This window comes from Lissotriton helveticus, chromosome 7, assembly GCF_964261635.1.
Source record: "Lissotriton helveticus chromosome 7, aLisHel1.1, whole genome shotgun sequence".
In the NCBI taxonomy this organism is placed as follows: domain Eukaryota; kingdom Metazoa; phylum Chordata; class Amphibia; order Caudata; family Salamandridae; genus Lissotriton; species Lissotriton helveticus.
Window position 1 is genome coordinate 435,488,375 of NC_136068.1, and position 14,157 is coordinate 435,502,531.

General features: G+C 46.8%; 1 protein-coding gene across 1 annotated transcript in view; it reads right to left on the minus strand.

Moving 5' to 3' along the window:
• LOC144768560 (phosphatidylinositol transfer protein beta isoform-like) overlaps positions 1 to 14,157 on the minus strand; it is a 372,071-nt gene that overhangs the window by 156,516 nt on the left and 201,398 nt on the right. The window contains exon 6 of the mRNA XM_078652332.1: positions 2,815 to 2,889. Within this exon, the coding sequence (XP_078508458.1) occupies positions 2,815 to 2,889 (75 nt within the window). The remainder of the gene's footprint in view (positions 1 to 2,814; positions 2,890 to 14,157) is intronic.

Sequence of the window (14,157 nt, forward strand, 5' to 3'; positions counted from 1 at the left end):
GAAGGGAGCTGCAATTGCTCCTAGAGGAAGCTCCAGAACTCCTCCTCAAAGAGGCCATCGAACCGGTCCCATTCAAAGAACGGAACAGGGGAGTGTACTCAAACTACTTCCTGGTGCCAAAAGTGGACGAAAGCCCAAGACCCATCCTGGATCTACGGTTCCTAAACAAATTTGTAAAGACTCAAAAATTCAAGATGACGTCCCTACAACTTTTGTAAGGTAGTATATATAAAGGGAGTCAGAACGAGCTGTTGTTTTAAGATGGAATTTTATCCGAGGGTGCGGAAGGTCGACCTGAGTGAGGCGAGACTGCGGTACGAAATCCAGCCAATCTAGCTAACGTAGATGTTTTTATAATTGTAATTAGGTTTGGAAATAGTGGCTAGGGTAGGTATTCCCAGTAGGATTTATATTATGCCCCGAGATAAATTACCAAGAATTGCTCAAGAACGTAATGATAAATAAGAAGAGTTTATGTCCGTTCGTGAGCATACCATAGAACCTAGAGTCTATAACAAACGGGCTCGTAAAATTAAAGACTAATAAGAAGAGCCCGGGTTTGTCCTTAAATTGTATCATAGGACTAACAGTCCCAAGTGAATTGGTAGTGATATGGACTTAAGTAAATAAGTGTGTTTTCCCCCCCGAGCTATAGCTTCAGGAGTAGCTGGAGAAACAAGATTGTATTCTATTAAACTCAGGCAGTGCCTACGTTATGCCAAAAGAACAGAATAGCAGTGTGCAATGAGTTTTTTGACGCGAGACATATAGAGTGATGTAGCATGTTTTTAACAAAAGAATTAACTAAATTAATACATTTAGGAACTGGGCCAAGCAGGAACAATTAAGGTGGCATCCATAAATAGAACATTATGACCATACTAATCTACGTATTTAGCAAGGGCGCATACCAGTAAGTAAACTAACCCCTTGAAGATGTATGCCACAAGACTGTCAATCGAACAATTAAGAACATTGGAGGGATACCCTTTAAGTTAAGCGAGTTTCTAATGTAATAGATATAAAGAGGGTTTGGAGAGATACCAAGAGAGAATGTTTTAAGACTAAAAAATGTTAAAGAATCATTGCGATGATAAACAATTGCCATATAATCTTCCTTATAGGATTTCGGACCCTAATTATAAAAGGGCCGTCTGAGAGCAAAATTTCCCACTGCAAGTAATTACCAAGTGCCCTAAAAGGTTCTATCCAGAGCCAAGGTTATCAATGCACGACAAGCATATGATGCCAGCTAAAGGTAATAAAGATGTTTACTCACTAGCAGTTATGTAAGAGAGGGGGCTACAGGTTTTATGAGTCATATAGTATGATAGGTTGTGCATAAAGTATGCCTTTGTTGATTTTTCTGCCAACAGTTTTTAATACAAAGGTTGCCTTCACAAGCCCTGGATGACCTTATTTCCCTCTAACGCACAGAAGAGAAAAGGTGGTAGCAGGGAGATCTTGCCCATTTAGCAGGTGAGATAAGAGTGTGTATCTCTAAGTGTAGATTGAGGTATTGCAGAGTGAGACAGCACCATAAGATGTGTGAAGATATGAGTTGCTTGACGTTATTAGTATGCATGAAATTGGGTAGGATGAAGACTGCACCATATCTAAAAGGAAGCATATTTTTTGTGAAGCATAGTTCATTATCCACCTTGTTTGATATTGTATTACTTTTTAAATTGTGTTGGAATGAGATATTGTCTATGAATAGAACAAAGGAGATACTGTTTATAACATTTACAGCCTGCTTGTTCAGTAATCAGTAAAGATCTGCTTATGATAGACACATCGGGGAGTTGTTATTGGGGTTATTGATCTATTATATTAGGTGGTTTTGGAGAACCAATATAACATTGACCGTATCTCATTATAGGTGAATGTATGAAAACCTTCAATATAAGACAGAGTGCACAAAATTAGAGGTCTTGATAAGGATGGACTTAGAAGGCTAAATTCCATCGAAACGCATCAACGCTACATTCTGATACGCAATCCTGTCCTCGAGCATTGATGAAAGAAGGCTAATCGTATATGGCATATTCCCATGCTTGTAATACTATGTTATGACGGAGGTGTAAAGTGTTAAGACCAATTTTTCTGTCTAGCTTTTGGTGTTTCACTCTTGCTGTTTTCATGCTTATTGTGATCAACTTTTTTTTAATGTGTTATAATAATATTTTTTTTTAATAATTGTTATGTTATGAATTGTATGGATTGATGTGTCTTTTTAAATGTAATATTTTGTATACAAACAATAAATATATGTGCTATATTTTTTTATATATAAAGTGTTTATGTTGCTTTCCCTCTTATATATGGTCCAACGGTAGTAGGTGTGGAATGCGAGACAAGACATATAGGAATGTATGATGTGTGAACATTGAGGTTACACTTTAACATTATTTACCCCAAGGGATCTTCCTTTGCCACCGTCATGATGAGAAACACAAGGCCCCATAAAGATAAGAAAAGTCTTCACGGCAGCCGCAAAGCAGGCTATCATGTCCGGAGGGGCAGTCCGAGAAGCGGACAGGGTGTCAACCAAAAACCCTCTTTTCCAATGGGAAGCCAGCGTTTACCATAAACGCTGACGCTACCCAATGGAAAAGGGGGGGGGGGGGCTTAGAGTCCCTTTTACAAATCTTGTATTTACAAAATACAACACACCCACGAGACCTAAAAAGAGAAAAGATTTAAGAGAACGAGAGCTGGAAGAAGAGAGGAGGATAGGAGGACAAAACAAATAGAGAAGTTCAACAGACAAAGAATGACAGATCATGGCAATTAAACTGAAGCCATACTCACGTTTTCCTGGTTCCCCATGTCTGGTTTATGCCAGGTTTCGATTTTGATAAAGAAGTCATCTTTCATGTACTCGTTCTGGATGAAAGATCAGAAGGAATGGGTCAGGAGAAACTGAAACCACCACAGCAAGGACACTAGTCACTGGGCTAGGGAACCACCTGAGGAACCCTTTCCAATTTCCATGGTTGACAGCACACAACGAGGAATGACAGTCACTGGGTTCTGTAGCACAGGACCAGCAGACAACAGTCAGAAGGACTGACACAGCATGAGGAGTCCATAGTCATAAGATAAATGCACGAGGGACCAAATATGATGTGACAAGCGCATTCATTGAATACTGCAACAAAAGCATTCAGCAACGATGATCATTAAGAATGACCTTATGCAGCTCACAAGGACAGGGCGCAGCATGAGTAGACAAGCAACATTCACCAGGAACTCAAGGAGACACACCATCTGTATAGTGACCAGAAACATACAAAAGACAGAAGGGCTGACACACACAGGTAGGCACTATGGTCGCCATGAGATTAAAGCAATAGTTGCCTAAACACTGAATGAAGAAGGAAATCATCATTGTAATGGACAGTTGTGCATGAGAGTGGGATTTTTACCATGACCAACAGTGAACTAAAAGGGACCCCAAGCTCAGCCTGACAGTTATCACACGAGTGGCACAGCAACATTAGTAGCCCACATAATAGGAAGAGCAACACGTTGCCTCCAAAGGGATCATGCTTGGAGGGTCACCACACTCACCAGGAAAAAAGTGTCTTAGGCCAGTACCATGGAAACCACGTTTTTGAATGAATGGAGTTGGCTACAATGCACACCAAAACTTTCAGCAACATGAAATTAAAATAGAAGCATAGACTTACTGTGACAACTGAGGGCCGATGTCAAGGCAAGGCAGGAGCAAGAAAAAAATAAAAAGAAAATACGTTATATTTCACACTGCACAAAAACAATGCAAATAGGGAAAGCAATGGTTCACTATTTGAGGTTACAACTGAGGTGAACTGGTGCAGTTGTGTGTGGTCTGAGGGGTATATTAACACCATTGCAGATCATCATGTAAAACTAACAACCTTCTTTCTTAGAAGGCAGTCATTAGGTTGCTCTTTCTCAAAATCTCATACAATACCAAAAAAAGCTTAATTGTAACACTGTCACTCATGCAGCTACTACAAAAGATGCCTGAAAGTTTACTTTATTTTGAAAACAAAAATGCCTCAGACACCATGGATTGTGTTTATTTTTTTCACTCAGAAGTCTTTTTAATTGACTCTGGATTCACTATTCCAATTCATCTCTTTTTTGTACATTTTATACATCCAGGGTTCCTGTCTCAAACTGTTTGAACATACCCTCACTGTTTTCTTAAAGCAAAGCATTATTTACAACATTTACATATATAGACATTCACAATACAAGAAACAATTTTTCTTAAGCAAACAATCTAAAACACGGTACATATACATTCACTTAATCGGTCAAGCGTTGTTTTCGCTTAGTGTCCTACTTGTTTAAACTGCTATTGGGAAACTAGGTTTTAATTTCCTGCTGTCCGTTTACTTGGGCCTTCGCGCATGCAGCAACGACACAAAACACAAACCACAAAAGCATATAAATCCTCACATAGGCTGCTTCCCATTCCCAACCCATGCTTTTATCACGGCAGCCAAAAGAAAAAATAAGCAGAACAGCAATACAGATGCTTGGTCTCAGCTTGCCCCACCACACTCCATGCGTCTAAAAACACAGCTGCAAGCAGGACTCGCACATGTACATGTTTATATACATTGGTCCCTGAAGTCAAAAGTAGATCCGGTAATTCACTGCCACAATCTACCCAACGGCCCATTAGGCACTGCTAGTCTGCTTTTGATTAACCAGCACAATTCAGTGCATATTTAGTTACAACTCCGTAGTATGAAGTAAGTTCTACCGACTGATGAGGGGTAAGTGAAATAAGTAAATAGAAATGCACTTAACGGAATGCATTTTAAAGTGAAATGAAGTGCAACTAAAACAAGACGCGTGGCAGCCATGATTTAATGAAAGAAAAAAAAAAACGGGTTGGGCAACACACGCAAGACGAGCGACCGCCATGATTTGTTTAATAACCGAGCTGGGCGACCTGCACACAATGCGATGTGTGGCTGCCAATTATTTATTGTCAAAACAAAAAAAACGAGTTGGGCGAGCAGGTGCCTGCTGTGAAAAAAAGCTGCTGCCGCCATGGTCTGTATTACGGCCGTGTAGTTGTTCACATGAATGCGGGCACCGTTCTGAAACATTAAGCATGGTCCGGGACCACAGAGTTGAAAAGCGGTCCCATGCAGGAAAACATGTACTGCTGCAATAGGAGAAAGCCATTAAAAACAAGCATTTGCAATGCAATAGGTCTCGCATTAGGAAAGTGTGAGCTATTGGTATTGTAAATGACAATTTTTTTTATATGTGTTGGCTTTGAAAATATATAAATTAATAGCACTGTTATTCACAAAGCCAATAGCTTACACTTTCCTAATGCGAGTCCTATTGGGTATGGCAATGCTTGTTGGTAGCAAGCAAGGACAGTGCTGTTGTGGTGATGAGTGATGATGTGGTTGGGCTGAGTGATGTGGTGGTGCCCCTGAGTGATGCCCCCAAGTGATGTGGTGGTGTCCCAGAGTGATGTGGTGTCCCAGAGTGATGTGGTGGTGTCCCAGAGTGATGTGGTGGTGTCCCAGAGTGATGTGGTGGTCTCCCAGAGTGATGTGGTGGTGTCCCAGAGTGATATGGTGGTGTCCCAGAGTGATATGGTGGTGTCCCAGAGTGATGTGGTGGTGTTGTGAGGCATGTAGCAGTGCGAGGCGTGCAGCAGTGTGAGGCGTGCAGCAGTGTGTGGCGTGCAGCAGTGTGTGGCGTGCAGCAGTGTGTGGCGTGCAGCAGTGTGTGGCGTGCAACAGTGTGTGGCGTGCAGCAGTGTGCGGCGTGCAGCAATGTGAGTAGTGCAGTAGTGTGCAGCAGTGTGAGGCATGCGGCGGAGTGAGGCGTGCGGCAGTGTGCAGATTGCAGCAGTATGAGTAATGCAGCAGTGTGCAGCCTGCAGCAGTGTGAGGCGTGCAGCGGCGTGTGGCCTGCAGCGGCGTGAGGCCTGCAGCGGCGTGAGGCCTGCAGCGGCGTGAGGCCTGCAGCTGCGTGAGGCCTGCAGCTGCGTGAGGCATGCAGCAGCGTGAGGCATGCAGCAGCGTGTGGCGTGCAGTAGCGTGTGTCGTGCAGCAGTGTGAGGCGTGCAGCAGTGTGAGGCGTGCAGCAGTGTGTGGTGTGAGGCGTGCAGCAGTGTGAGGCTTGCAGCAGTGTGAGGCGTGCAGCAGTGTGAGGCGTGCAGCAGTGTGAGGCGTGCAGCAGTGTGAGGCGTGCAGCAGTGTGAGGCGTGCAGCAGTGTGAGGCGTGCAGCAGTGTGAGGCGTGCAGCAGTGTGAGGCGTGCAGCAGTGTGAGGCGTGCAGCAGTGTGTGGCGTGCAGCAGTGTGTGGCGTGCAGCAGTGTGAGGCGTGCAGCAGTGTGAGGCGTGCAGCAGTGTGAGGCGTGCAGCAGTGTGAGGCGTGCAGCAGTGTGTGGCGTGCAGCAGTGTGAGGCGTGCAGCAGTTATGTTATGTTATGTTATATGTGTTTGTATAGCGCTCGGCTGCCCCAGCGAAGGGGCGTCCCGGCGCTTACTGTATGAGACATAGGACGGGGGAAGGGGTCAGAGGGAGAGAAGAAGGGAGAATACTGTTTAACAGAAGAGGTGTGTTTTGATTGCTTTTCTAAAGGATAGCAGATCCTGCATCCCTCGAATCTGGTCTGGGAGGTCGTTCCAGAGTTTGGCGGCCAGATATCTGAATGAACGGCCACCCATCCTGGCTAGTCTGATGCGAGGTACGGCTACTAGATTCTGCCCCTCTGATCGTAGAGTACGCCGTGGGACGTAGGCTGACAGGAGTGGGCAGAGCATGGGGGGAGATGCCGTTTTTAGGATTTTAAATGCTAGGCATAGCGTTTTAAAGAGAATCCTTTTCTCCATTGGAAGCCAGTGGAGTTTTGTAAGGACGCTAGCCACAGACGTATGGCGGGGGAGTCCTACCAGAGCCCTGGCGGCGGCATTCTGGACTCGCTGGAGTCTGTTTTTTTCTGCCACGTTAGCTCCTAGCAGGAGGAAGCTGGCGTAGTCCAGCCTTGAGAGAACGGCTGCCTGGACTATCATCTGACGGGTTTGATGGTCGAAAAATCCTAGGATAGGCCTTAGATTCCATAGAAGGCCGAAGCAGGTGGCCGCCACTTTTTTGGTATGGTGAGTATAGCTTAGGGCAGAGTCTACCCAGACTCCTAGGTTTTTGACACAGTCCTTTGGTTCAGGTGGTTGGCCGAGGGTGTCTGGCCACCAGTTGTTACCCAAAGTGTCTGTCTTTCTTCCCACCAGCAGCACTTCCGTTTTTCCGGCGTTGAGCTGGAGGTAGTTCGCCGTCATCCAATCTGTGATATCGACGAGCGTTTGTTGGAATTTTTGGGCACCGTGGCCACTCTCGTCATTTAATGCCACCACTAGCTGTGTGTCGTCAGCATAGGACACGAGAGACATTCCGTGCCTCCTGGCTACCTCTGCCAGGGGTTGGACGTACACATTGAACAGGGTGGGGCTAAGAGCTGACCCCTGGGGCACGCCCTGCTCAATGGGGCATTCTTTAGAGAGATAAGGGGGGGTAGAGACTCGGAATGATCTGCCTGATAGAAAGTCTCTGAACCAGCCCAGGGCGTTTCCTGATATCCCGACCTCCTTTAGCCTGAACAGCAGAACCTCGTGTGACACTGTATCGAAGGCAGCACTGAGATCAAGTAAAATCAGTGCTCCCGTTCCGCCAGAGTCTAGAATGGTACGGAGGTGTTCTGTCACACTTAGTAGGGCTGTCTCGGTGCTGTGTCCAGCCCGGAATCCATGTTGTGACCTGTCCAAGATGGAATTGGATGACAGGTATTTGGTCAGGATGGTGTTTACATGGGCTTCTGCTACCTTGGCTGGCCATGGGAGGAGTGATATCGGTCTGAAGTTTTCGGGTAAGTTAGGGTCCAATGTGGGCTTTTTAATAATAGGCGATACCCAGGCTTGTTTCCATTTGGTGGGGATTCTGGCTGTAGAGAAGGACATGTTTATAACGTCTCTCAGGGGGCCTAGGACTGTTACGTCAGCTTCTCTGAAGGTTTCGGGTTTGAGAGGGTCTGCAGGTGAGCCAGATTTGATTTTGTTACAGATTTTAGTGAAATCTTCTTGGCTGAGTGCCGGGATGCTAGAAAGGTTGGGTCTGTTGAAGTCAATCGAGGAAACGAGGTGGGGAATGGTGGGAAAGGTGCAGTAGATTTTCCGGATTTTCTCTAAAAAGAATGAGGCCATATTATCGCACAGTGCAGGTGAGGTGTTTGGATTAGCCACTCTTTTTTTGGCACTGAGCTCTTTGAGGATTTTAAAGATGGTTTTAGAGGCATTGTGGCTGTTCTTAATCTCGGTGGCGTAGTGAGCTGCCCTGGTCCTACAGAGGTAGGTTTTTTGCGACTGGATATACAGGCTTTTGAGGGCAGGGTCGTAGTTTCTTCTCCAGCATCTTTCGGCTTTTTTGCACTCTTTTTTCAGTGCGGAGAGTTCATTATTATACCAGGGGCTGGATTCATGAGTGTGTGCCTTAATCCATTTGGCTGGTATCAGGGTGTCTAGGGCTCGGTTGATCCATTCGCAAAATTGGTCGTACCCTTGGTCAGGATCTTCGCTAGGTGGGGGGGGCTGGTTGCAAGAAGTCCATGGAAGTCTTCTATACGAGGCTTCCTCCAAGGTCTTTTCCGAACCTGCTGAGTGGGTTTAGCGAGCAGGATGTTTTTGCAGGGTATTGACATGACCACTAGACAATGGTCGGTCCAGGTCATAGGGATGGGTGTCTCTACCTGTGAGTTAGTCATGTTAGAGAAGATGGGATCCAAGAGATGTCCACCACTGTGGGTGGGGCCTTTCACGAGTTGGTCTAGCTGAAGGGCAGCCAGATCAGCTAATAATGTGTTGATCTTAGAGTCTGCAGTACGGTCAAAATGAATGTTCAAGTCCCCAATAATAGTAAAGTTTGCAGTTTCAGTGATCTGTGAACATAGGTTCTCCAGAAGTGAATTAGTAAATTTAACGTCTGCTCCTGGGGGCCTATAGATCAGAGTCCTACCATGCTGAGCTGGGGGTTAATTTTAATGTTATAGCGCGCGCATTCGCTGTCTTTGATATCAACTTTAGTTAGCTGACACGTAAGGTGCGATTTGGTCATTATCGCAATCCCACCACCCCTGGAGTTTCTGTTTAGGGTGTGGGTAGTGTATCCTGTAGGGGTGGCCAGGTTCATGACAGTGTCCATGTCATCCTGGAGCCACGTTTCCGTTAGGAAAAGAATGTCAAGGGAGTGGTTAGACAGTAGATCGTGGATTTCAGAGTAGTGTTTCGGCATAGATCTCACGTTCAACAGGCCAATTCTGATTGTTAGGGGCTTGGCTGTTGAAGGGGGAGTTTGCCGAACTGGGGTTAGTAGGGAGAAACCGCAAGAGCATACAAGGGGCTTAGTAGTGTATACAGGGTTAAGTATGGTGCATTCGCAACCAGGACGCTGTAGCTTTAGTAGCTCTAGTTTTGAATACACTATCTTACCGCTCCGGATTTTGACAGGGTTTCTGGCGTCTGGCGCTTCCTTTGCGCTGACGGGCGCAGGCGGGCCGGACTCTGCCTCGACTCCGGCGCGACCCCGGCGCGCCCGCAGTACGCGTCCGCTGCGCGGAGCCATGCCCTTCCCTTTTATAGTGTCCACTGGGGTGCCCTAAGGCTATTCCCAAGTTAAGATGGCCGCCGCGTTTTAGGTGTGACGAGGTGCCCTGAGCTCCTAGTCAGCTGGGACAACCTCGGTGAGTGCGGGAGTGCGTTATTAAGTCAAGCCGATCGTTTACCGCGTTGAGGGAAGCTTATGGGTCGCAGTGTTTAGCTTTCAAACACGCGCGCCACAGAATAAAGCAGGTTTACATTTATAAGTAAACAGAGGGGCTGGGAGTGAATGCGAGTGCTGCTGCGCTAAGAAAATGCTTTGGAGGACAGTGAATAGAGTTCAATCACGCGCTCCACAGTTTAAAAAGTATTTTTAAAAGCAAGTTACACACAGAAAGTAAACAATTAAAATCACAAACTACCTCCCGGCTATCCGCCTCAGGAGGGGTCCAACATACAGTGATTTTAAATCCTTCCTTGGGTGTCCTTTTATAGTGTCCACTGGGGTGCCCTGAGGCTATTCCCAAGCTAAGATGGCCGCCGCGTTTTAGGTGTGACGAGGTGCCCTGAGCTCCTAGTCAGCTGGGACAACCTCGGTGAGTGCGGGAGTGCGGGGGGGGGCTTATTAAGTCAAGCCGATCGTTTACCGCATTGAGGGAAGCTTATGGGTCGCAGTGTTTAGCTTTCAAACACGCGCGCCACAGAATAAAGCAGGTTTACATTTATAAGTAAACAGAGGGGCTGGGAGTGAATGCGAGTGCTGCTGCGCTAAGGAAATGCTTTGGAGGACAGTGAATAGAGTTCAATCAGTGTGAGGCGTGCAGCAGTGTGAGGCGTGCAGCAGTGTGAGGCGTGCAGCAGTGTGAGGCGTGCAGCAGTGTGAGGCGTGCAGCAGTGTGAGGCGTGCAGCAGTGTGAGGCGTGCAGCAGTGTGAGGCGTGCAGCAGTGTGAGGCGTGCAGCAGTGTGAGGCGTGCAGCAGTGTGAGGCGTGCAGCAGTGTGAGGCGTGCAGCAGTGTGAGGCGTGCAGCAGTGTGAGGCGTGCAGCAGTGTGAGGCGTGCAGCAGTGTGCGGCGTGCAGCAGTGTGCGGCGTGCAGCAGTGTGAGGCGTGCAGCAGTGTGAGGCGTGCAGCAGTGTGAGGCGTGCAGCAGTGTGAGGCGTGCAGCAGTGTGAGGCGTGCAGCAGTGCGTGGCGTGCAGCAGTGCGTGGCGTGCAGCAGTGCGTGGCGTGCAGCAGTGCGAGGCGTGCAGCAGTGTGAGGCGTGCAGCAGTGTGAGGCGTGCAGCAGTGTGTGGCGTGCAGCAGGGTGTAGTGTGGTCTGTGTGCAAGGGAGCCAGTGTGTGTGGTCTGTGTGAAAGGGGGGCAGTGTGAGTGGTCTGTTGGAGAGGCGTGTAAGCATGAAAGACAGCCAGAGGCGAGACTGGATAAAAGTGCAGTTTGTGGAGAAAGTGTTTTTGTTTTGCATACAAAATATAAGAAGGAAAGGATCGGTGGAGGTAGATACGAGTGGGAGGCGAAAACAGGGCTTTGGAAAAGGAAAAGTGCAGCTTATGATCGAGAGAAAGAAAGAAAGGATAAAAGGACAGCGCGAATCAAGAGAAAGAGAGATAGGAAGAGACAGGGTGAGAGGATGAGGAATGTTAGAAACAGGAGAAGAAATGGGTACATAAAATGAAGAAATGTAAGGTGATAATTGAAAAAAGAGGAAGCTACGTGCAATGAAGCAGGAAAAGACGTAATGGAAAGGAAGAAAAACATGGGGATGGGTAAATAAAATAACAAGCTCTCGTCATTGCTGGGGCAGGGAGCGCATTCCTTTGAAGTCAGCAATTACACAGTTTATTGACCTCCGCGGGCCATGTATGTGGCTGCTGCACAGGGGCGGCTGGGGAGGGCCTAGACACGGTGTGGGAGGAGGGGGCTGGAGACGCGAGACACGGCCAGACCAACGCGAGAGCAGGGAAAGACACTGTATAGGGAGAGAAGCGAGGCAAGATTATAGAAAAGACGGGAGATAGGAGAAGAAAGCTAGCCGTAGACAGAAGAGGCGGGAATGCGATAGGAGAAGAAAACAGGAACGGTGGAGGTAGATACGAGTGGGAGGCGAAAACAGGGCTTTGGAAAAGGAAAAGTGCAGCTTATGACAGAGAGAAAGAAAGAGGATAAAAGGACAGCGCGAATCAAGAGGAAGAGAGATAGGAAGAGACAGGGTGAGAGGATGAGGAATGTTAGAAACAGGAGAAGAAATGGGTACATAAAATGAAGAAAATGTAAGGTGATAATTGAAAAAAGAGGAAGCTACGTGCAATGAAGCAGGAAAAGACGTAATGAAAAGGAAGAACAAGCTCTTGGCATTGCTGTGGCGGGAGCGCATTCCTTTGAAGTCTGATGCGGGGGAGCGGCAGCCTTTGAAGTCTGGTGCGAGGCACAGACAAATGGTGGTGTGACGTGGCTGGCGATGGCGTGCACGCGCATTGCTCACATGAACTGTACGCGATCCGCAAGTTTGGTAGAGTTTTTGAACTGCCTACTATATTCTCGCCTATCTATCCCTGCGGGATGGAAATAGTCGAGACCTAAAAATAGTGCTCACACACTGTAAATGAAACACACTGAGTAATAACACAAGTAAAAGAGGTCCTTATGGGAGGTTCCAAAAGGAGACAAGGAGTCACTAAGGATGGACTACTAAGCCTATTCACGAATGAAAAGCAACCATTTAGAAAGGACATTAAACAACAGCCAATAAAAAAGAATGGCGGAGCTTCAAATCCATAACTGAATACAGCATGTTTCGAATAGACCGCGCGCGCTGCATAGGCGAGACCTAAAAACAGTTACTCTACGTCTACTTCCACCTCTGTATGACACCACTTCACTTGGATAGAGTTCCAAGCTTACCACAACACAATGAGAGCAGACCTCTGATCCTCCAAGACACCAAACTCTCTTTGCATTTCAAGTAGTTGGACTAATGCACCTCTCTATAGAAGTATGCAAGCCTGGCTCAAGGTGTCATTGAACAAAGTAACAACGCTACACAGTCATGCTAGTGGTAGCCACTCGCTATACAAGTGAAATACATCTCATTATGGCCTTAATCTACCAGGATTACAAGGTTTTCGCCATTCAATTTTTGCAAGGTAAAGCTAGAGGAAAGTGTGTGTGGGAAAAATAGAGCGATCTTAAGCTCAGAATGGATGAAAACAGGGGGCATTACTGAGTGTGAGGTGTCCTACTCTGAAAAGGACACTAATACAAGTCTAGAAAGTACTGCACACATAAGTTTACAGGAAGCAGTATTAAAATAACTGTTAGTGAAACCCTGTGTCCTAACATACCTAAAAATGTGTGCTTTGCAGTTTGCACAACTATGCGAGTGCCACACATCAAAGACGCAGGGAGAGCCTTTAATGTGCCTGTATTCAGAAGCATTTAGTAACAAAACTTTTATTCACCCTTCCGTCCACCCCCAAAGTAATGGAGCACCTCTACTGCCAGGCAGAGTACGGTACCAGTGTGTGTTTTTTGTGAGTTGGATGTCTGCATGTGTGTGCATGAAAGAGAGTGTGTGTGAAAAAGAAGAATGAGTGAAGGCGAGAGAAAGAGGTACCTGAGAGAAGCTTTTTTAAAAGCACTATCTGAAATGCTGTGTCTGCGCGTGGAAGTGTGTAAGAAAGTACCCCTTTTTGTTAGGTCACTCCCACTTTTTGCCAGGTAATTGATGTGATTTCAACTGGAAGAGCACTGGGTTACTGCTAAGCAGGTCCTCAGTGCTAGATCTCTTTCCCAAAACTGTACATTTTTTAACCCAATGGGCAATACCTTTAGCACCCTCTATAAGTACCAAGTGCATGGTGCCCTTGGACCTAGGACATGAGGTACTAAAGAGGCACACCAAGGGCTGCAGCATGAATTTTGCCATCCTAACGGGCTTCTAACCAAAATCATGCAGGGCTACCATCGCAGGCTGTGAGTTTTGGTGCAGACAAAAGTGGAAACGCGACTGGACACGACCGGACGACTGTGCCATGTCCCCCTACACTGTATGTAGTATTTCTAAGTCATCCTTACAGCCCTAAGGCAGGGTGCTTGATATTACATGTGAGAGCATACTTGAATGAGCAGATATACAATGTGTTGGTCAGTTCCATTATTGCCAGTCCAAGTGAACAGGGAAGCCATTTTAGAACATGCGCTGGACACTGGTTAAAACAATCTCCCAAATTACTTAATGGCTTCACTGAAAATATGGCTGTTTGCTATCAAACATCTCGCATTCACGAATCCATCCCTGATTCCGGTGGTGGATTTGTGAATACATGCACACAGAGGGCACCTTAGAGGTGCCCCCTGAAAAGTATACCAGCCTCTGGTGTGCTGGCTGACTGGTCTCTGCCAGCCTGCCACCGAGACAGATTTCTGACCTCCAAGTGCGAGGGCCTTTACTCTCAAGAGGTCGGAAACAAAGCCTGCTCAGGAAGATGAAGCACCCTGCCTCCCCCTCAGGATAACCTACTGATTAGCACTCTTAGGCCG